This window comes from Macrotis lagotis, chromosome 2, assembly GCF_037893015.1.
Source record: "Macrotis lagotis isolate mMagLag1 chromosome 2, bilby.v1.9.chrom.fasta, whole genome shotgun sequence".
Classification (NCBI taxonomy): domain Eukaryota; kingdom Metazoa; phylum Chordata; class Mammalia; order Peramelemorphia; family Peramelidae; genus Macrotis; species Macrotis lagotis.
In genome coordinates, this window is record NC_133659.1 from 234,579,411 (window position 1) to 234,603,576 (window position 24,166).

The window sequence follows — 24,166 nt, forward strand, 5'->3', positions numbered from 1 at the left end:
GTTCCTTTTTGACAGCAAAAGGCAGGATTTGGAATCCTTGCAAGTGTCAAAAAGCAGAATAACTTTCCACGGACTAGATTTGAGGGTGAATAGTCTACTTTTCTGCTCCCTTGGGTGAGCCTGTCTACCTGTCTACTGTTCTAGGTATTAACTTCCACCTTCCTGTAGAAGAATTGAAAGGACCCAAGGCAACGCCCTGCGGCGCTGGGGGCGCGGGCGCGGGCGCAGGGTCCGGGGGACTTCCGGTTCGCGCAGGGTCCGCAGGACTTCCGGCTCGCGCAGGGCTGGTCTCACTGCGCCTGCGCCTCGAGCTCGGAAAGCCTGCGGAGGACGCGGGCGCCGACCCTGCGCGGCCCGTCCGCTCCCGCGGCGTGGTACGTCTGGCCGCGTCAGGCGAGAGGACCCGGAGGTGGGGACAGGAAGGAGCCCGCCGCGGGTCTCCTTCCGATCCTCATTTCCGGCTGCGCTTGCGGATGTTTCCTGGTTTACGAGGAATCCTGGCCTCGGGGGTCGGACTGGAGCCGCCCGCGCCCCCAGTACCCAAGGACTGACGTTTCCTCCCGCGTCTTTTTGGCCTCGACTTCTTGTCAGGTTCTCCAGTGCCTTAGAAACGGAGGTGTTTAAATCTTGGCTTTCCTGGCGCTTAGCCGCGTGGACGCACGGACACGACTTTAACGGGGCGATGTCATTCTCACTATTGACTCCGTGACGTGACTGAGAGGATCAAGTGACCGGGATGCGTCCAAAGAGCGGAGCAACTAGGAAATGATCTATAAATATAAATTACTGTCGTTATATGCACTTTTCTTAAGTCCCTGGCCATTGTTGTTGTTTTCATTAATTCTTATTGGTAGATTTACTTTTTTTAAAAAAAAATCAATGAATCAGATCTTTCATTGATTATTTATGTAACCGAAAGGGGGGGAGTCTGAAAAATATCCAACCTGACACAATTTTCAGTGAATATGCTCACTTTCGTCTTGTTGAATTAAACGAATTGATTTTCCAGATAATAGGAAAGTTTAAGTATGTCCAAAGCCTTTCTTATTTTTGAAAGTGAATTCTTTTGGATCCGATAAGAAAAAGAGAAGACCAAGGACAAATTTCTCCAAACACAATTGGTCTCAATTGGAAGATGATAACTGTACAGTCAGAAGAAGCTACATCCCTCGGCCCCCAGATTCCCTATAAAGAGAATGAGCTTGTCATAGTGAACTTGAAGGAAAAGGGTTATAAAAGGGAAGAGAAAACGAGTATTCAAGGGAGCAGCCCTCCAAAGCAAAATATCTTCCAAAACTTTAGGCAGTTTCGTTACTGTGAAGTTTCTGGTCCAAGGGAGGCTCTGACTCGGCTACAGGATCTCTGTTGGGAATGGCTGAGACCAGAGATCCATACAAAGGCACAGATCCTGGAGCTAGTGGTATTGGAGCAATTCTTGACCATTCTCCCAGAAACAGCCCAAACCTGGGTTCAGAAGCATTGTCCAGAAAGCCCCCAAGAGGTGGTGACCCTGTTGGAGAATTTGGAAAGAGAGCCAGATGAATCAGATCAGGTGAGCTAGAGGAAAGATAGTTTATATGTACTCTGAGAAATTAGATGATGATTTGAAAGAGGATGGGGTGAGTCCTTTAAATTACACATGGGGTGAATGTTGAGCTGAGACTTGAAAGTTGCTTGAGGCAAAAGAGAAGTACAGAAGTAAGGAATTTAACAAACTAATGGGCATAAAAAGTGGATTGAGTTGGGTAGTTGAAAGGAATTCAAGGGAATAATGAGATAATGTTAAATAAGCAGTTAAATGAAGATATATAGAGGGACAAGAAAATTGAAAAAATTAGATGTAGCATCACGAGGACTTGTCCTTGTATACTGAAAGTTGTGCCTTTCAGGATTGAATGCAACTCTTTTTCTCTCAGGTTTTGTTTAAATAATACAATTTTTCTTTAGGTCCCCACTAATGCATCAAAACAACCAATATCTTCAAAAAAGATAGCAGCCCAGGGAGCAATGCAGGAATCTGATGTTCATCCTCAACCAATGGAAACCCAGTATAAGAGTATGTTCTTCCCCCCACAGGAAAATGGTGAGGAATATGGAAGGGGTGGTAGGGACACTGAATGTATGAATAAGCAAATCAACTAAAGTATGAAAAGTGTTTACAGAGAAATAAATGAAGAATGTATTTTAAATGCTGTAAAAATGCTGAGGATCTGTGGAGAAGTGTGAATTGGAGCTTAATCAATGAAAGTTTAAAGGATTGTGAAGGGCATGAAGAGATTTGAAGATTTTTCAGGTTGTGGGAAGCAACTATGAAAGTTAAGAGGTAGGAGCAAAGATAGGAATGCCCTTAGGGGAACCATCCTATGCTGAAGGTAGAGAGCAGATTAATTGTATCTATGAGTGGAATAATGAGAAATGAACTCTCTTAATAGTGGAATAGGAGAAGATCTCTTCTGTTACTAAATGATCTTGAGTATAGGCAGTTCTGCTATAATGCTTATTTTGAAAATGAGAATTTTTTCCAATTTTATTATATACATTTTATACATTTACTTGTGCATAATTTTGGTATTAAGGACAGCTACAAAAAGAATGAATGAGGGGTGAGGAGGGACCTCTTCAGAAAGGTTGAGAAAGATATCTGCCAGCTTATGATGAGGCATGTGGGAATTGCTGTCTGATTTTAACTGAGATGAAGTGTTGCAGTAGTGGGAGCTAATAGAAGGGGATGTAATTCTCCAGAGGGGTAAGATATAGTCTTGAATGGCTGGCACAGAAGGGAAAAACCTCCACAGAGAATTACACACTTCATCTGTAGAACAGACATCCTTATGATGTTAGTGCATCACTTGATAAAACTAAGGGTGTTTGTGTATTGTGTGTGTGTGTGTGTGTGTGTGTGTGTGTGTGTGTGTGTCTTTCTCTTTGTGTCTGTGTTACCAGCATTAGACCATTGTAATGGAGCCTTTAGGAAAAGGTGATATTTGACTCCAGCAGGGAAAAGTGCTGTACCTGTTATCTTTTTTTGACCCAGAATGTGGTGATATTTAATACTGGGCAGAGGGATGAAATACTTTTAGGACCAAGAGTTAAGAGTTTGGAGAGGCAGTGGGCACTGAAGGGAAAGGAAAACACCACTGATAGTCCTTCCCAGCCAACTTCAGAATAGACTTTGGTGACCTTTGACCTTGCTACTCTCAAGACACCTGCCCAGGGAAATGTCATGCCAGAGATAGTTGTAGAGTATTGCCTTGGTGGAAATGGGGTTGGGGTGGGTATTGAGGCTTGTTTCCCTAGGTTACCTCCTAGAAGAGGGCAGGCCAAAGATCTCTACTTCCCTGCTCACTTATGCCCCACATGAAGCATTGAGTGAAATCATTGGTAACTGCATTAAATAATGGTAATTCCTTTAGTTATGGCTTTTGTAATTGACACTGGAACTGAGTTTGAGTTTTGTGCCCCCTTAACCTTATTTCCCCATAAATCCTGGCTTTTATTGTCAGAATTTGCATAACAGGGTGATTTTTAGGAAGGGATATAAGTTCTTACATGCATGTTACCTCAATGGGGAAATTTGAATGACATGCTTATAATTTAGATTTATTGTAGAAGGATCAGCAGTCTGTAGTATAGAACTAACCTCCACCCACATTCTTTGTTCTTCTTATTTATGACTTCTACTTTAGTTTTTTTAAATCGTTTTTTTTATTTCCAATTCTAGCCATGTCCAAAAAAGAAAAAAAAAGCTTTAGTCTGTCCTCTTTAAGTTCTTCACTTCTCTATTTGGAGGTGGATAGCATGTGAAACCATTATGTGATTGGTTCTGTTGTACTAATCAGAGTTTCTAAATCTTTCAAAATTGTTTCCTTTTATTTATTTTTTTTAGGGTGTCTTTTTTTTTTTTGGCAAGGCAAATGGGGTTAAGTGGCTTGCCCAAGGCCACACAGCTAGGTAATTAATTGTCTGTGGCCGGATTTGGATTCAGATACTTCTGACTCCAGGGTCTGTGCTCTATCCACTACATCACCTAGCCACCAAAATTGTTTCTTTTTACAGGGTTCTGTATATAAATTATTCTCCTGGTTTAATCATTTCATTTTGCATTAATTTGGGGGGGTGGTCTTTGCAAGACAATGGGGTTAAGTGACTTGCCCAAGGTCACACAGTTAGGTAATTATTAAGTTTCTGATGCTGGATTTGGACTCAGGTCCTTCTGACTACAGGGCTGGTGCTATATCAATACACTGTGCCACCACTTGACATTGATTCTTACAAGTCTTCTTAGGTATTTCTAAAACATCCACTTAATCATTTCTTACAGTAAAATAACATTCTATCACATACATATGTCAACTTGTTCAGTCATTCCCCAGTTGATAGGTATTCCTTAAGTTTCCAATTCTTTGCCATTGTGAAAAGATTTATTATAATATGTTTATAATTATGAGTCCCTTTCTTCTTTCTTAGATTTATTTGGGGTATAGATATCAAGTAGTGGTATAATTGGGTTCAAAGGAATGCACAGTCAAATAATTTTTTAGCCATAATTCTAAATTGCTTCCTAGATCGACTGGATCAGTGCTCAGTTCTACCTTTCAACATTTGTTATTTTTCTTTTTTGTCCCTTTTCTTTATCTGATGGGTATGAATTGATATCTCAGAGTCCTCAGTATATTTTGAAGACTTGACGTTTCTGATGGGATATTTGTTTTTTTCCCCCTCTCTTGTTAGAATATTAGCCCTTCATTATCATACAGCCCCTTCTTAGTTCTTAAATAAATTTACCTTTCTAGGTTTCTTTGAGTTTTGTATTTGAATTTTGAAGTTTCTATTCAGTTTTCCTTTCAGCTGGTAAAGTCTGTTTTTCCTCTTGTAGAATTATTCTCACTTGCCAGAGTGAGTTATTTCTTTTGTTGTAATACTAATCTTTTTTCCTTTTGGAATATTTTACTCCAAGGTTTCTCATTTATAGAAGCTGCCAGTTCTTGTGTGAACTTGGCTGTGGTTCCTTGGTAATTGAACTCCTTCCTGGACACTTGCAGAATTTTGTCTTTGATTTGGGAGCACTAGATTTTGGCAATAACATTCTTAGGTCATTTAATTCTATGTTTGTTTTTTGTAGATTCTGGATTTTTTTTTATTTTCACTTCACCTAATTTAATGTATTTTTGATATATTTTTATATCATTGTTATTTTCCCCTTATACCACAAATTTCCACCGATGAGAATCATTCCATGTAACAAAATACTATTTTTCAAAGATAGAAAAAAAACAAAAGGAAAAATCAACATAATTGATCAATACATTGAAAAAAGTAGATTCCTACCTCTCCAAAAGAGTAAGGGTGGAAATATCTCCTCATATCTCTTCCTTTTTTTAAATTAATTTTTATTAAAGATATTATTTGAGTTTTACAACCCCCCCCCATAGAAAGCACTCTGTCAGTCTTTCCTTTGTTTCCATGTTGTACCTTGATCCAAATTGGGTGTGATGAGAGAGAAATCATATCCTTAAAGAAGAGAAGAGAAGTCTAAGAGGTGACAAGATCAGACAATAAGATATCTGTTTTTTTCTAAATTAAAGGGAATAGTCCTTGCACTTTGTTCAAGCTCCACAGCTCCTTATCTGGATACAGATGGCACTCTCCTTTGCAGACAGCCCAAAATTGTTCCTGATTGTTGTACTGATGGAATGAGCAAGTCCTTCAAGGTTGAACATTACTCCCATGTTGCTGTTAGGGTGTACAGTGTTTTTCTGGTTCTGCTCATCTCACTCAGCATCAGTTCATGCAAATCCCTCCAGGCTTCCCTGAAATCCCATCCCTCCTGGTTTCTAACAGAACAATAGTGTTCCATGACATACATATACCACAGTTTGCTAAGCCATTCCCCAATTGAAGGACATTTACTGGATTTCCAATTCTTTGCCACCACAAACAGTGCTGCTATAAATATTTTTGTACAAGTAATGTTTTTACCTTTTTTCCTCATCTCTTCAGGGTATAGACCCAGTAGTGGTGTTGCTGGGTCAAAGGGTATGCACATTTTGTTGCCCTTTGGGCATAGTTCCAAATAGCTCTCTAGAAGGGTTGGATGAGTTCACAGCTCCACCAACAGTGTAATAGTGTCCCAGATTTCCCACAACCCTTCCAACAATGATCATTATCCTTCCTGGTCATATTGGCCAATCTGAGAGGTGTGAGGTGGTACCTCAGAGAAGCTTTAATTTGCATTTCTTTAATAATTAATGATTTAGAGCATTTTTTCATATGGCTATGGATTGCTTTGATCTCCTCATCTGTAAATTGCCTTTTCATATCCTTTGACCATTTGTCAATTGGGGAATGGCTTTTTGTTTTAAAAATATGACTCAGTTCTCTGTATATTTTAGAAATGAGTCCTTTGTCAGAATCATTAGTTGTAAAGATGGTTTCCCAATTTACTACATTTCTTTTGATCTTGGTTACATTGATTTTATCTGTGCAAAAGCTTTTTAATTTAATGTAATCGAAATCGTCTAATTGGTTTTTGCTGATGTTCTCCAACTCTTCCTTAGTCATAAACTGCTACCCTTTCCATATATCTGACAGGTAAACTAATCCTTGATCTTCTAATTTGCTTATAGTATTGTTTTTTATGTCTAAGTCCTGTACCCATTTGTATTTTATCTTGGTAAAGGGTGTGAGGTGTTGGTCTAATCTAAGTTTCTTCCATACTAACTTCCAATTATCCCAGCAGTTTTTATCAAAGAGGGAGTTTTTATCCCAATGGCTGCACTCTTTGGGTTTATCAAACAACAGATTACTGTAATCATCTCCTGCTTTTACACCTAGTCTATTCCACTGGTCCACCACTCTATTTCTTAGCCAATACCAAACAGTGTTGATGACTGATGCTTTATAATATAATTTTAGATCAGGTAGGGCTAAGCCATCTTCTTTTGCACTTTGTTTCATTAAGCTCCTGGCAATTCTTGACTTTTTATTTCTCCATATGAATTTACTTACAATTTTTTCTAACTCATGAAAGTAATTTTTTGGAATTTTGATGGGTAGGGCACTAACAGATAGTTTAGTTTTTCATATCTCTTCTTGTTCTTTGCAATTTTCATTTTTTTACTTTTTATGTGTACAGTTCTTTCTATTGTACTGTATTATTGTAGTCATAGTGTGTATTGTTTTCTTAGTTCTACTTGCTTCATTTCATCAATTCTTGTAGATCTTTTTCTGTCTTTCTTGGTTAATATTGCCATTTATTAAAGTACTGTAGTCTTTCATTACATCCATCATATTTCATAGTTTAGCCATTTTCCAGTTTGTGGACATTGACTTTTTTTCCTGTCACAAAGTAACTGCTATAAATATATTTGGAGACTTTCTGCTTATCAGAAGTATCTTTGGGTTTATATGTTTGATAATGAAATCACTATGTCAATGAGTATGGACTTTTCAAGTTCCACAGTACACTGTTTCTCATTTCTGCCAGCAATGTACTAATTTGTCTGCCTTCTCACAATTTCTCCAGGATCAACTGTTTTCATCATTTTTCATCTTTCCAATTTGCAAGGTGTGTGACAAAACCAAAATGTTATTTTGATTTGTATTGCTCTTATTATTAGTAATTTGGAGCATTCTTTAATATTGTTTTTATTAATAATGTAATTCTTCTTTGGAAAATTATTTGTGCATATCCTTTGACTTCTTTCCATTTGGGGAACAGCTCTTGATTTTATTACATGTATTAAGTGTGATAGTTAAAACCTTATCAGTTGTTGCAAAGGCTTTTTTTTTTCCAGTGTGACCTTTTTTAACCTAGGTGCATTGATTTTTTCATAGTGTTTTTCTGTTTCATGTAATCAAAATGATTATTTTCTCTTTTGTAAATATCTCTTTCTCTTTTTGGTTAAGGATACATCATTTACCCTTAGCTGTGAGTGGTATAAAATCTATTTTTCCAGTTTTTTAATAGTATGATCTTTAATATCAAGGTCACGGGGCAGCTAGGTGGCACAGTGGATAGAGCTCCAGTCCTGGAGTCAGTTCAAATCTGTTCTCAGACACTTAATAATTGCCTAGCTGTGTGACTTTGGGCAAGTCATTCTTAACCCCATTGCCTTAAATAAATAAATAAAAATTTTAAAAAATATCAAGGTCATACATCATTTAGAATATTTAGTGGAATACGATAAAGATGTTCTACACCTATTTTCTGCCAGATTGTCTTCCAGTATTCCCAACAGTTTTTGTCACATAGGAAACATTTTGTAAGTAATTTATATTTTCCATTTTGTCAAAGACTGATTTATTAAGTTCTATCTTTTCTGATTCTCTGTTGTCTAATCAATCTATCTCTTTATTTTTTATCCAATATGATGATTTTAATCATTGCTACTTTGTAAAATAGTTTGAGATTTCTTCATCTTCACCTTTTTCTAATATTTCCCTTGATAGTCTTATCTTTTTTTATTCATTGAATTTTATTATCAGATTCTTTTGTGTCCCTTTGAAAACTTAATTGTTATAGCATTCAAAGTATAATTTAACTTTCATAGTATTATCGTTTTTATTACACTGGTAGGGCTGAGCCAGAATTCTTGAATAGTCATTTGACTATTTAATATTTTAATTTTGTCAAGGGATATTTTCTAATTGAATCTATTTTGAAGTATTTTGTATGCTTTGGTGAATTGATTCTCTTATGCTTTATGTATTTTGTAGTTATTTGAAATGAGATTTTCTTTTCCATAATTTTATATTTTTTATTATATAGAAATGCTTTGATTTTTGAAGATTTATTATGAAGTATGCAGCTTTCAATTAGTATCTTCCCTGATTCTCTATGATTTTTTTAAAGTATTGAATCATCAGGATGGTTTTATTTTCTCTTTGCCTTTAATTTCCTTCTTTTGTATTGTTGTTACTGCTTAGCATTTCTAGAGCTTTATCAAACAATTTTTTCTTTATTCCCATATTTTGTTAGAAATGTTCAAGTGGGGGCGGCTAGGTGGCGTAGTGGATAAAGCACTGGCCTTGGAGTCAGGAGTACCTGGGTTCAAATCCGGTCTCAGACACTTAATAATTACCTAGCTGTGTGGTCTTGGGCAAGCCACTTGGCCCCATTTGCCTTGCAAAAACCTAAAAAAAAAAATGTTCAAGTGTATCCCATTGCTTTTGTTGTCATAGATATTTTTTAGGACTCAAAACCTCAACCCTCTATGCTTATACTTTGTAGAGATTTTTAGCTTAAATGAGTATTTTTATCAAAGGCTTTTTTCTTTTATTTTTTTTGGAGGGGGGAGCAAAGCAATAGGATTAAATGATTTGCCCACATTCATACAGTCAAGTAATTTTTAAGTGTCTGAGATTGGATTTGTACTCCTTACTCCTGGGCCAATCAATTCTCTATCCACTGCACCACCTAGCTGCCCTATATCAAAGGTTTTTCTGAGGCTATTGAGACAATTATGTGGTTTTGGATGTTTTTTTTTAACAGATTAATAATATTGATTGTTTTCCTAATATTGAAACATTCTTGCATTCCTGATATAAATCTATAATCTTGTGAATGAATTTCTAAAGTTTGTTGAATAGGATTTTATTTATCATTTTAAATTGATATTCCTTAATGATAATGGTCTATATTTATCCTTCTGCATTTTATCTCTCTTTGGATTAAGTTTTAAGACTTTATCCCCTAAAAGGAATCTGATATAATAATTTCTTAGTTGTTGAGAATAATTTGTGTTGTAGGCTTTCTAATTGTTATTTAAAAGTTTGCTAGAATACTCCCTTAAATCCATCAAGACCAGAAATTTTTTTCTTTGGAAAAAGTCCTTTATAGCTCATTATATTTCTTTTTCTGAGATTGGATTAGTTTTTATATTTAATATTTTTAAAGGTTTCTTTTGTGCTTTCAGTTTTGTTAGCATATTATTATTTTTTATTTCTTCTGGTCTTATTGTGATTTCACTTTGCTCATTTCTTAATTGTTTGACTTTATGCCTGCCTTATTTTCACCGGATTGGCTAAAGATTTATCAATTTTATTAGCATTTTTAAACAACTAACTTTTAGTTTCATCTTTTTCACAGGCTTTTTTTTTGTTTCCAATTTATTTCTCCTTCAATTTTTAAGATCTTTTGTGTTCATATGTTGACTTTCTAATTTCTTTAGACTCTTATTCAGTTAATTAATCCTCTCTTTTATTTGTAGGTATATGATTTTACCTCTGAGGATTGTTTTAGTTATATTCAAGAAATTTTGGCATTTTTTTATCATTATGATTTTCTTTCATATTTTTTCTTTAATTTATTCTTTGACTCACTATTTAGGATTTCACTTTTAAATCTGCATTTGAGTCTATGTCTTTTTTGTTGTTTTTGAACTAATGACTGTACTCTTTTTACTGCATTATAGTTTGTAACGGATATATTTATCATTTTTGGTGTTTTACATTTGCTTGCAATACATCATAAATTTTTGTAAAAGTTCCATGTGATACAGAGAAATATGTTATGTTCTTTAGCAATCCACTAGAAGTCACTTTTAAGTTTTTTAGTTCTAGTTTCTCCCAACAGTTTTTCAGAATTATATTTTCCCCTATTGTTTATCTTTCTGGTATATTTATCCAAAACTGAAAGTGGGTGCTATTGTGTAACTGTATATGCCTTCTATTAATTTTTCCTTTATGAGTTAAGATGCTAAAAGCATTTGGAACATATATAGGTTTAATGTTATTGATTTGTTTTTTGATTCCTTTCAGCATAATATAATTTCTTTGTTTATGCTTTTTAATGTTTTGGATTTTTTTTTTGCTTTGTTAGTATGATTTCAAATCTTTTTGGGATGTACATGATACAAAGTAAAATTGTTTTATTCTGTGTATTTCTTTGTTTTTTTAAATATGTGTCTTGTAAACAGCAAATTCTGATGTTTTATTTTCTTATCTGATCTGTCATTTTTTTCCATTAACTTAGATTTCTGTTTTCCTCCATTTGTCCCCAGTAGTTTTTCTTTTTTTTTTTCAAATTAGATGAACTTTCTATCACAGAAAGATAGCTGTGTGATCTTGGACAAGTCATATAAAATGAATTGAAGAAGGAAATGGCAAATTATTCCAGTATCTTTGGAAAACACCAAAAAGGGTCACAAAGAATTGACTAAAAAACAGCCAAACAAGAGGAATCTTTATTCCTCCTTAAATAGCACTATCTCTTCTGTTATTTTAGCTTAATGTATTTTAAGGCAATTCTTTTCCCACAGGCTCTTCATCCTCTTATCCCTCTGCCCTTCTCTGCCTTGAATTTGTTACCTCTTTGCCTACTTTGGAGTTTTACTTAACCTTTTAGTTCCTTTTAATTTCTTTCTTTTATTTAATTATTTAATTCTCTTACCTCTTTATCTTGTCTGTTAAGTAGTTGTGTAAACTTCCCCTTCCTCTGCTTCCCTTCAACTTGTCATTTTCTGTACTTTTTTCCAACAAGGGTTTTCCCCTTCATTCTTTTCATTATTCATCTTTCCTTTCTGTCTATTCTACATTGCTATTCTTTGACTCATGTTCTTAAACTTATTTAATCCTTTTTTATTCTCTGTATTTTAAAATATCTACTTTGGGTTTCTTCTTCTAAACATTTTGTTTTTACCTTGTAGATCTCTTCCATCATCCTCCTTTTTTCTGTTTTTTACTCTTAGAGGTATATTCACCAATTGGTATCACTGGAAGTGATATAATTTCCTTTATGTTCTTGATTATGCAGCTCATCTTTGAACATTGCTTTCCCCATGATTAGCTTTTCCCCTATTTCCCTGGAAGTCTCTTCCCTATGTTCATGTTCTTCCACTCTTATGGGTGTCAGTTTTCCTTTCTCCTATTCTGACACAAAATGAGTGTTCTCCCTAAGTAACAAATCCCTGTAGATAATTCCCATAGTAAAGTCATTATCTCCTTCATTTGTTTCTCCCATCACTAAAACAAGATCCCCCCCCCCTTTTTTCCCATTTTCAGGCACTCCCTTTATAACCTTATCCATTTTTCAATAGGTTCTCTTTTTCCTGAGAAACTATAGAAACTGTTTTCCCTTCAATTTGATTAGGGTACAGTACACATATTCCCCTCTATCTTCTTCCTTCCACCCCTTTGTGTCCTCTTTCATTCTTTTATTTTAAACCCTTAAAAATCAAAAAAACACAACAAACATTGATATACTTTTAGGCATGGTGTTAGGTGGTGTAAAGGCCATATATTTTAAACCTTTTTCTCCACCATTGTTTTTCTTTGATTTTTGCTTTCATCCACGTCTCCTTGTGTATATTTAGATAGAAATCTCTTAATGTTATTATGATAATTTAATTGCTATGATTTGTTTATACTTTTTTCTTTTTATTTTCTGTATTTTTTGTGTTATTTTTTATATCCTGGTGTTCAAGTTTTTTGACTTGTCATATTCTTATGTGAGTCTATAATTCTTAAGTTGTCCTTATACATCCTGCCTTTGAGATTGATGTATGGAGATCAGGTTTTCTTTTAATGTTATTATTTTCTATTCTCTTTTTCCCATTTTGTCCTTCACATTTTTCATATATTTGCATTCTCAATTAATTACCCCCTTGCCACTGTTGATTCTACTGTGCATGCTATAAATTTTGCTTTTGCAGTTTTTCTTCTCTTTTAAAACATTCAGGAACATTTTGCTGAGCTCCCATATTCTCTTAGAAATCCAGAGTCCTCTGCCTCATCAAGCGCTTTGTCTTATGTTTATTCATAGATGTCTTTTTGCTGATCTGGAGGACATATTCTTGTTTGTTATTAAAATCTTCACTGCTAGTTTATCTGCTTATACTCAAAAATATCTGGCTGAATTTTCTTCTTTTCTTCCCATCTCAGCCTTTTTTCCTGCAGTGTCATTAATTCATAGTTGGTCAACTTTAATGTCTGTCCCAAGTGACCCCTGGGGGAAGAGAAATGGCCCCACTTGAATACTAGCTTTTTTCAGACTTATTGAAGTTCCACATAACCACATTTATGTGTCCTGTTCTAGTTCTCTCTTTTTCTCAGGATCTTTGTGTGCCAGTGTTTGTCTTTTGAATTACTATTGGTACTTTTAGATGGTAGGTTCAAGTATGTTGAGTGAGTGCATTAGTGCCTAGTAAGTAGTCTTTTCTGATGTTAGTTCATTGAATCATTGCTTCTTTTGGATTCTTGCTGTACCAGATTGTAGAGACAGCTGAAATTGCTTTATCTCTTGTGCCTAATTCTTTATATCTTGTGCTTAATTCCTAGTTTGTAGAGGTTTGTGAGGTCAAAAACATCAGCAAAAATGGCTAATTTTCAACCTTGTTGATCATATATGCTTTTCCTACAATTTCCTTTCTGTACTGTTGTACATATTTATCCTAGTCTATATTGCAAAGGCAGTGATATTATAATGTTTGTGTGTGTGTGTGTGTGTGTGTGTGTGTGTGTGTTTTGAAGCTAGATTTTATAGATATCTGAAATGCCAGAATCCTTCACCTCAGGTTCCATGAACTTAGGACCTCAATAAATATACATTGATGAAAATTTACTGTTGTTGAAAATGAGTTATTTACTGTAAGGGGACTGTCTAGAAATTGAACTCATATATAATTTTTTTCCCCCTTAGCCACTTGTATTTCTACCCTTCCTCAAGAGAAGCATCACCCTGTAGTCCTAGCAGTAACACTACTGACAGCTGAACCCCAGGTGAGCTCTGATTACCTTTTCTTTTTTATTGTTAGTGTCCTCAGGTAGAAATTCTTAAGTTTCTCTGTAAGACCAAGTCATATTTATATAGAATTTAAGAATTTTGGTGTCCTCATTCCCTCTCCATTTCTTTTTGCCCCATAAATAAAAACACTTTAAAAACTATTTACACCAGCAGATACCCTTACCTTGCATCCTTCCCTTCTCTTGTCCTCAATGTTTCTGTGGAATTGTCCTTGGGGCAGCAGGAACATATTGTTTCAGGAGTTGTTGACATTTGAAGATGTGACCCTGTCTTTGACTCTGGAGGAGTGGGTACAATTGGATCTTCATCAGAAAAACCTCTACAGGAATGTAATGCTGGAGAATTATGAGAATATTGTCTCAGTGGGTAAGAACTTCCCTTCCTGCCCATTGCCTTATTAAAGTCTGTCTCTTTCTACTCTATTTAATCCTAATAGCCAGAGATAGAGAAAACTGAGATATTAGGTCATGACAAGAAAGTTTACATTCTATCTACATATGTGAGAGTTCTCTTATCATTTAAACAATAATCATTTATTTAATACCTATTGTGTTCCAGGGTCTTTTGTACTATAATCCTTAGAGATTTGAAACGGGCAACTTTTTTGTGTTGTTTTGGTCATTTCAGTAATGCCCAACTCTTCATTTGGAGTTTTCTTGGCAGAGATATTGAAGTGGTTTGACATTTCCTTCTCCAGCTCATCTTACAGATGAGGAAACTGAGACAGAAAGGGTTCAGTGACTTACCAGGGTCATATAGCTAGTATAACTAGTGTGTCTGATATCAGATTAGAACTCATGAAATTAAATCTTTCTTATTTCAGGCCCAGCACTCTATCCACTGTTCCACCTAGATGTCCTGATTCCTTGTATTCTGCCCCATTCTTAATCTTCTAGAAGAATTTTCCCTATTACTCTGTTCTTAGAAGATTGAGGGATGATTTGACATTTGTCAGGTGATGAAAGTGTTTAGTCCCCTGCCACATGATGGTTTTTCTTTTGAAGGGGGGAAAAAGAAGTGGTTAGATAGTAAAGTAGTTAGAGTCTGGACTTGAAGTCTAAGAAGATGTGATTTTTGAATCCTGCCTCAGACACTCCCTCATGTGTGACCTGGGCAAGATTTCTGATTTAGCTTGTTCATTATTAAAATAATAATAAAATAATAAAAATGGCAATAATTCATTTGTTATGAGAATCAAATGAGTTGACTTTGAGTACTTTGTAAGTAATGAGTATTTTGTAAACTTTTAAAGCCAAATGTAAATGCTAGCTGTTAAAGAGATTATAAATACATGAAAAATTCTAGCTGCTCTTAGAAATTTCTTGCTGGGATCCCTATGAATCCATTCCCCTTTCCTAACATGGTCTCCTTGGTTGCTTCTGAACTGCCTTCTGAAGAAAAATCCTTCAACAGGGAATGGGCTTCAGGTAATTCTACAAGCTATCCTCTAACTTATTTCTTCTTATTAACAGGTTTATCATTTTCCAAACCTGCTGTGATTTCCCAGTTGGAACGAGGGAAAGAGTTATGGCTTTTGGATATTCAGGAAACTGAGAATAGAGAGATCTGGAAAAAAAGCAGCCCAGGTGAGTTAGTGAGTGAGGGAGACTCAATCAGGAGTGAAATAGTAGTAGCTGAAAGTAGTATGAGTGAGATGTTGGCTGCATCATTAATTCACCAAGTACTTTTAAACCTGCTAACTGATAGGGAACAGTTGTAGAAGAGCTCTCTTCATCTGACTTTACATTTCAACTTGCCCTCCCTCCACCCACAAATGGATTGCTTTTCTCTTAATTATCAATATATTTCTTTAAAAAAAAATGATACCTAATATCCTTTAAAAAAAATCAAACACTCCCTAATGGCTCATCTGTCCCATTTTTGGTTGAATAAATATTTTTTGGGTTGATTCTTTGTATTAGCTTCTAGTATAGTCATCCTGAATTCTCATTAAGGCATAGAGGTGACTCTAGGTTCTCCAAGACTTATCCTGACTTGTCCTATCAAGTTGAATAGACCAAGTGCCAGTTTATGTGTCTTTTGTTCACTCACGTTCAGAGTGACTCATCACCAGAAAATTGGTTATCACATGATGAAATTTCTTTGGCCACAGTTTCTCAAGCTACCACCAAGATGTAAAAATGTTGAGCTACATGTTAGTAGAGGGAACCCCTACATTAATAAAAATCATTACTATTTTAAATTATTGAAGTACTATATGTCAGATGTAATGGGATATACAAAATAATAAGATAGTTTCTGCCCTTAGGTAACTTACAATCCCTTGGAGGAAAAAAATAATACACATAAGGAAGCATTCAATATTGATCCAGGGTTTATCAGCAAAATGTATTATAGCTACATAATCTCTTTGAGTAGGTCAAAGAAAGAAATACTCCTCACACTTTGATAGACTGGTCTTTAGGAACAGAATGAGACATATTTTCAGACAGGTCCAGTGAGTAGCCAGTTGCTCTGCTTAACTGTACTTTTACAAAGAAGAGCATAGAAGGAAAGGGGAACTGATCATGATATAGAAAATAAAACAGATTCAGTGAATCCTTAAAAAAAATTTCAGCAACCGAAGACAGGTTTAGAAGGAGACACAACCAAACAGGGCAGTTTTGTTACCTTTAAATTAAATTTAGTATATGGTTTAAAAAGTGCATGATGGAAGTTCAGTTTTTCCATACAATCTTCTTTGTATATATTGAATCCTCCAGTTAATGAATTTGTACATACAGTCAAATTATTGGAGTTTTAAATGAAAGGAAGAAAAATTTAAAATATCAACATTCTGACCAAAAAAACCCAAAACAATTTTATAAAGAGTAAGATTGGAACTCAAGGAAAAAAGGAAATATTTGATAAACATTTTTGTGGGAACTTCCTTTGCTGTTGTGAGTCAGAAACTTCTTGGTTTATTTTTATTCCTGTTATATTATAGTTTAACAAAAATTGTTTATATATTTAAAAAAACCTTTGTGTTTAATAAAATAAACAAATGAATGCTGGAAATGAGTGTTAATGTTCTTAATAAAGTTTTCTTGTAATTTAACCTAGCAGCAAATGACTTTCTTTAGCTTAGCTCAGTTTCCAGGAAAGCATTGTGGTTTTTTTCCCCAACTGTTAAATGGAAGAATCACCTGAATATGGAATTTGTTCTGTTGAAGGAAAAAGCATGAAGTATCTATGGCCTGTCTGCAGGAAGAGTTTTTATAAATAAAATTTTTTATATATTAGGTCACCTTGAAATAATACAAGAAAAGGGATTCCCCCATATAATTTGGTGGAAAGAGTACAGCAACTACTTTTTAAAATTTCTCTTTGTTAATTTTTTTGTTAGTTTTTTGTGTATTGAAATATTCATGTTTATTTTGTTTATAATAAAAAAGAAAACAAAAAATTAATAAACAGGAGGCCTAGCTAGCAAAATTAAAACCAAATAGTCTGTTAAACTCCATCTCTCACTCAGAATGCAGTCAGCTATCAGATGCAGAGCTAGATGGAAAGCACAAACATGGATCTGTCACTGGAGAAAGGAGAAGCAATGGAGAGCTAAAAATTAATGGTTAAATGAAATAAATAACATTAAAAAGATAAAATTAGTCTAAGATCCTTACCTTGGCAAACCAATAAATATAAATTTCTGCTAAGGATCATAGTGTCATAGATTAGACCTGGAAGGTACCTCAATGATCATTTAGTTCAAACCTCTTCATTTACAGAGAGATGTTAAGTGACTCATCTATTACGATACTAGTATGAGATCCTGAACTCAAAACTAGGTCCTCTTACACCTAAATCCTTATCTTTCTTTTTTTTACTGTACCATACTGTCTCTCAGGATTCATGATGTATCTGGGTGTTTTTACTTGCTTCATCCAGCTAAGTTGAAATAAAGCAGGGTGATCTCAGGACCTTGTAAGCCAGGGACCTCCATATTTATGATGTTAAATCTTCTTTTCTATCTCTCCACTTCTGTGTCAGTATTTTTCCCCGAGAGCCTGTTTATTTTGGTCTGGTTGAAGTAAGTCTTCTATGTTTCGTAAATAATCAGTCTTTAGTCAGGACTCTTGTCTTCGAGGCTCATTGGGCAGGCAGATGAATAGTGTCTTGCCTAGTCAGATTAGAAGTTGCCATTAATGAGAATTGTCCCTAGACTAAATTGGTTTGCTTCTTTTGAAGTTACCCTTGTTGCTTGCTTTTTAGTGTAGTGCTTTGGGAAAGAGTAATCAACCTCATACAGGATAATAGCCCATACACACACACACACACACACACACACACACACACACACACACACAGAGTATTTTAAGGTATACAAAGTGCTTTACTCATAACAAGTCTGATAATCTAGTATTACAATAAACTACATTACTCTCACTATATAAATGTGGAAACAGGCCAGAGAGAATAAGTAATTTATTCACCCACTTTATAGATTTGTGTATATTGTTAAGTATAAAAGTACAAATTTCTTTATTCATTCTTTCATCAGATACTTTTTTTAGCTGTTCTTCATTTCTGTGTTCAGTCCATTTTGTCATCAATATCTTTGTTATTTCTCTTCTTTCTAACAATCACGCTTTCTCCTGTTTCTGCTAAACTTCTACCATATTTCTACCCTGCTAATCTTGTCCATGTCTGACTCTTGTACTAAATTTCTGCGAAGCACAAGGGTTGCTCCATTTAGGTCATTTAGGGTCATTACCTCGCACCTGCTATTCTGGCATAAGAGGAGCTAAAGTCAACTTACATTAATCAATAGCTATACTAAGCAAGTATGCCAGCTTCTGACTGATAAGTGGGTGCATTAGACTGATTTAATTCCTGAATGAGAGAGTTCTTCTAGAAATTTATTTTCTTCCAGGACAGAATTAGCTAGTACTGACCTTTTCTGTTTATTCTATTAGGTGGTAAGACCAGGACTGACACCTACAAGTCAGCCTCTAAGCAGGAAGGTTCTAAAGAATTTCATTCAGAGAGACTGAGAAAACTACAGAAGAAAGGCCCCCAAGTACATACATTTGGAGAAGTCTTTGAACATCGAGGCAAGTTAAAAAATGTACAGGGAAGATCCACAGGAGAGAAACTGAAGGGAGAGAAGGAGACTCTCAGAGAAGTGACTATCATGGATAAAAATAGTCTCACAGAAGAGAGATGCCAGTATTATAAGAAATATCAAAAGGATTTCTGTCTAAAAGTTTCTACAGGAGACAGAACTTATAAAGATGATGAACATAGCAACTTCAGTCAAAACTTGAATCTTAGTAAACATAAGGAAATTCGCCCGGGGGAGTATCCTCACAACTGGAATGAGTGTGAGAAAAGTTTCATTCTTTCATTTGTTGAGGACCAACTTATTTCCACTAAAGAAAAAACTAATCAGCAAAGCATTTCAGTCTCCCATGAAAGGAACTGTGAGGGGCCTAATGAACATAATGATTGTGATACAAGGCTTAGTTCCAGTTTAGGCCTTAATGATCCTCAGAAAATTCAAGCCAAGGAGAAACCTCATGTATGTGATGTCTGTGGAAAAACTTTTAGTTGGAGATCACGACTTATTCAGCATCAAAGAATTCACACTGGAGTGAAACCCTTTGAATGTGAAGAGTGTGGAAAATTCTTCAGTGAGAAAGCATACCTTATTCAACATCAGAGAATCCACACTGGGGAGAAACCCTATATATGTAGTGATTGTGGGAAAGCCTTTAGTTATAGAGCTCAGCTTTTTCTACATCGGAGAATCCACACTGGGGAGAAACCCTATAAATGTAATGAATGTGGAAAAGCCTTCATTCAGCGCTCAAGGCTTATTCAGCATCAGGGAATACACACTGGAGAAAAACCCTTTGGGTGCAATCAATGCAATAAATATTTTAGATATCGTTCAAATCTTTTTAAACATCAAAGAATCCATACAGGAACAAAGCCCTACGAATGTGAAGAATGTGGGAAAGCCTTTAGGCAGAGCTCTCGGCTTATTCAACATCAGGGTGTCCACACAGGAGAAAAGCCCTATGAATGCAATCAGTGTAATAAATGTTTTAGTTATCGTTCAAATCTTTTTAAACATCAAAGAATTCACAGTGGAGAGAAACCATATGAATGTGATAAATGTGGTAAAGCTTTTCGACAGTCGTTTGACCTTAACAGGCACAGGAAAATCCACACTGGGGAGAAACCCTTTGAATGTGATGCATGTAAGAAAAGCTTTAGTAGGAATTCACACCTTATTCGACATCTCAGAATCCATACTGGAGAAAAACACACTGATGCAGTCAATGGCATATAAAATTTTATTGATTCTTCAATCTCTTCAAATTAAGGCAAGGAAGAAAAACTGAAGTAACTGAAATGGGACATCTTTCATTATAAGGCATTAGCCTATTTCAGCAGTTGAAAATCCAGAAAGAAAAAAATTCTGAGCATAACAATCCTGCCTTGCTTTTTTAATCAATTCCTTGCCCTGTCAGCTTTGGGGATTAAATAGTGGAGCAGCCTTGACGTTGAGGGCAAGGGAAGGAGGGACCCTATAAGCTTTGCTCTTTTGGCTATGTCCTATGTATACACATTTAGCTAATGTGAGAACTTGGAATTTTGTTTCATTGTAGTTTGATGTCTCTGCCTTTGACTGGTGATTCTAGTTTTCCATTAATATTTTCTGACTTCCCTTTATTTAGAACCCTCTATTTGATCTCTAGAATGACCCAGCCATAATGCAAAATGTTTGCTGTCCAGTCTCCACTCTGTAGTATGCCCTTACCAGGCCAACACAGTGAAATTAAAAAAAAAAAATTGCTCAAGGAATGTACAAAAAATACTAAATCAATGGAACAAAAACTTTAAAAATGCTTCATTATTATGGAATAGTTAGATAAACAGACAGCTAAGACTAACAATTGATCAATAAGGAAGAAACCTGAATTATTGCAGAGGCATTGCAGGAAAGGTCTTACAAGATATTATTCTACCTAGAAAATCTTGGAACTGAATTAAAAAAATCTAAAAGATTTTAAAATCCAGGAAGAGCTAAAGCAATAAGCTCAGTCTATTTACATTCACAGACCTAATCCACAAAACACCACTCTTACTCTTCTACAAACAGTAGGTCTTAAATGTCTGCTTTTTAAGTTCATAACATTATGAGAAGCTTCAATGAAAATGCTTGTTTTATTCAACATTAGAGAATCCAGTTAGGAAGAAATATCTATGCTTTTTAAGACACATTATTTATGGAAGGAAAAAGGTAGTAAATCATTAGAATGCCAAATAATTAAGTGAAAAAATCATCAAGAAAATTTTGACTGAGGGCTTTATGAGTGATAAAGATGTGAAAATGATTTGCATAGTAGAGTGGAGAATAGGCAAGAGTTGAAAGAAACAAATGTTTTTACATTTGGACAGACCAGTCAGGAGAAGGCAGAAATACTGATTTATGATATAATGACTAAGTTTGTAACAAATTTTTAAAAAAGGGATACAAACTACTTTAAATCCTTAATTTTTCCTTATTCCAATTGGTATATACATACTAAGCTAATGAGTGGAGAAATTAAGTAATAAAAAGAATTACTATATTGCTGTCTCTGAACTGAATTTATTGCTACCCTGTAAAACCTAGCATAAGGACAGTCACATAAGTGGGGATGTAGGTGGGAATAATCACTTGTGACCAAAGCTGCCCCTTAAATTCTGAAGATTCCCTTGTATAGAGTGAATTTCATGTCTCTAAGTGGACAGATTCCTTTGTATTATTCCTTGAGAAGATTGCATGGTGATGTCTATATTTTTATATTGTTTAGATCACACTATGTGCTTTGATTTCATTTTGCAAAATATGGTGGAGCATTTGTCTCAGTCTAGGAGTTGGCTTATGGCTGAAGGGACTTTGGTTTGTCTGGAAACAACACCCATTTGAGGATCAGAGACTTGCCAAACTCCAGATGTAAGTGTCCAAGTAGCCTCTTTGAGGGATGCTATTCCTTTTTTTTTTTTAATCTTGTGACAGGGATTACCAAAGTTGACAATTTTCTAACCAAGTATAAGTTTGATACAATTTCCTATGGAGGCCAAGACTTTATCACTTTATCTTTCCTTCATATCCTTGCTAGGCAGGCAAGAATTAATATGTAAGAATCAGGATGGCTATACATTTTACTTGGGTGACATGGTCAAGCATCTGAATTAATAGAGAAGATAACGCCATGGTTGAAGTTCAAACAAGATTAACAAGCTAGGTTATTAAACAGAAAATCCTAGGAATAGAAATGAGAGAGTTGAGTGCTAGAAAGAATAAAAAATAAAATCAAACCCTTACTATGTACTAAGAGCTAAGCCCTAGGGATACAAGTATAAAAGTGAAGATAATTCTTACTCTTGGGGACTTAACATTCTTTTTTTTCCCCCTAATATTTTATTTTTCCAATTTTCCAAAGGTTTTCAACATTCATTCACATGCATATTTATGTTACATAATCTTCCCTCAGCAGCAGTCTAATGAACATTGTACATGTACATTTGTGTTTAGCATATTTACATATTAGTCATTTTCTATATGAGAATTAGAACTAAGGGAAAAGAAAGAAAACCATGGGAAAGGAAGGAAAAATAGAAGAGAAATTTTAAAAAAGTGAACAGATTCTGTAGGGTTTTTTGTTTGTTTTGTTTTTTCTTTTTCTGGATGTGGATAGCATTGTCTGTAATAGGCCTCCCAGGGTAGTTCTAGCTCTTTGAAATGCTGAGAGGAGCTGCATCCATCAAGGTTGATCAACTCACAAAGTTGTGATTGTGTACAATATTCTAGGTATATAGCAGCAAGGAATTAGAGAATAAACTGAAGCATGGCTGGGGTAACAACAGCAGACCCAGAACTGAACGGATTAAGAACTCTGAGGCAGGGGCGGCTAGGTGGCGTAGTGGATAAAGCACCAGCCTTGGAGTCAGGAGTACCTGGGTTCAAATCCGGTCTCAGACACTTAATTGCCTAGCCATGTGGCCTTGGGAAAGCCACTTAACCCCATTTGCCTTGCAAAAAAAACAACCCCCCCCCCAAAAAAAAAAACCAAGAACTCTAAGGCGAGGACTCTGGTCTGCAAGGTGACTGTCAAAATATCAGGAGAATTCAATAAAACCAGGGAGAGATGTGCTCTGACTGCACATTATATAGGGTCTTCTAGTTATACTTCTTGATTTTTCTCAAGGAATTTGTAAAAATGCCAGATTGAACAATATTACCCAGTTCTATCAATTGTTAGATTTGTCTGATAATCCCAACTAATTCAAGAGTTGGAAAGGATTTAGAAACTGAGGACCTCAGAATCTAGCCTGTACAAATAGAAATGCATTCTGTAACTTCTTTCCAAAGAACTTATTTGAAAGAGCTCTAGTGGGGGGTGACCTTTCCACTTTTGATTTTTTTTTGAGATTCTCCCTTTAACCAGGCATGAAATTATTTTACCGTTCCCTCTTAATTGTGCCAGGGATATTGAATTCTAATCCCTCTTTTACATGACAGTTCTTCAAATATTTGAAGGTGCACCTACAAAGTGCCTCCCTTCAATTTATCCTCATGTAGCACAGTTACAAGGTCCTTTTAGAATCCTGGCTATCTTTGTCTAAACTGTTCATTTTGTCATCTTTCCTGAAATGTTACACCCAGAAATGAACACAATATTGCAAGTGTGATCTAATCACAATTGCTTAATTGATTAATCTTGTCTGATTCTTTGGACCCCATTTGGGATTTTTCTTGTCAAAGATACTGGAGTAGTTTGCTATTTCTGTCTCCAACTCATTTTATAGATGAGGCAAATAAGATTAAGTGCCTTGCCCAAGGTCACATAACTATTAAGTGTCTGAGGCCAGATGTGAACTCAGGTCCCTCTGACTCCAGAGCCAGCACCATACTACCTAGTTTCCTAGAACAAAGATTTCCTCTTCAGGGATTCCTTGAATCCACTAGAAATTCATGCATTTAGCCAGGGCCTTACTACTGCTTCTTAACAATCCTGCTCTACTTTTATTGACTCCCTGAACTAATTTCTATAGTAATTTCCAACCTTTTTATCAATTAGGCTCCCAACTTATGATAGTTGATTTAGTCATTTCAGAGATGATTGAGACATCTGACTTGTCTTTCAATTCCATTTTTCCAGTTAAAACTTCTTAGCAGTGAAGTGAGTAGAAACAGAAAAATAAGTGTACATACTAATTACAACATTGTGCAATGATGATCATTAAGCTAGACTTCATTCTTCTCAGCAGTACAATGATTAATGATGATTCTAAAAGACTTGTGATCGAAAATACCATCCCCAACCAGAGAAAAAATTATGGATTCTAAATGCAGATATAAAATTTGTTTTATATTTTTTCCCTTTTCATCACCTCTTTTATTCGGATCCTTTTTTCACAACA

At 35.3% G+C, this 24,166-nt stretch overlaps 1 protein-coding gene across 1 annotated transcript; it reads left to right on the forward strand.

Moving 5' to 3' along the window:
• Positions 1–387: 387 nt before the first annotated feature.
• LOC141514371 (zinc finger protein 445-like) lies at positions 388–24,166 on the forward strand. The gene is made up of 6 exons (XM_074225165.1): positions 388–1,552; positions 1,948–2,083; positions 13,640–13,719; positions 13,984–14,110; positions 15,217–15,330; positions 18,661–24,166. Exons 1-6 carry the CDS (start codon positions 1,136–1,138, stop codon positions 20,040–20,042), a joined length of 2,256 nt encoding a protein of 751 aa, XP_074081266.1. The 5' UTR covers positions 388–1,135; the 3' UTR covers positions 20,043–24,166.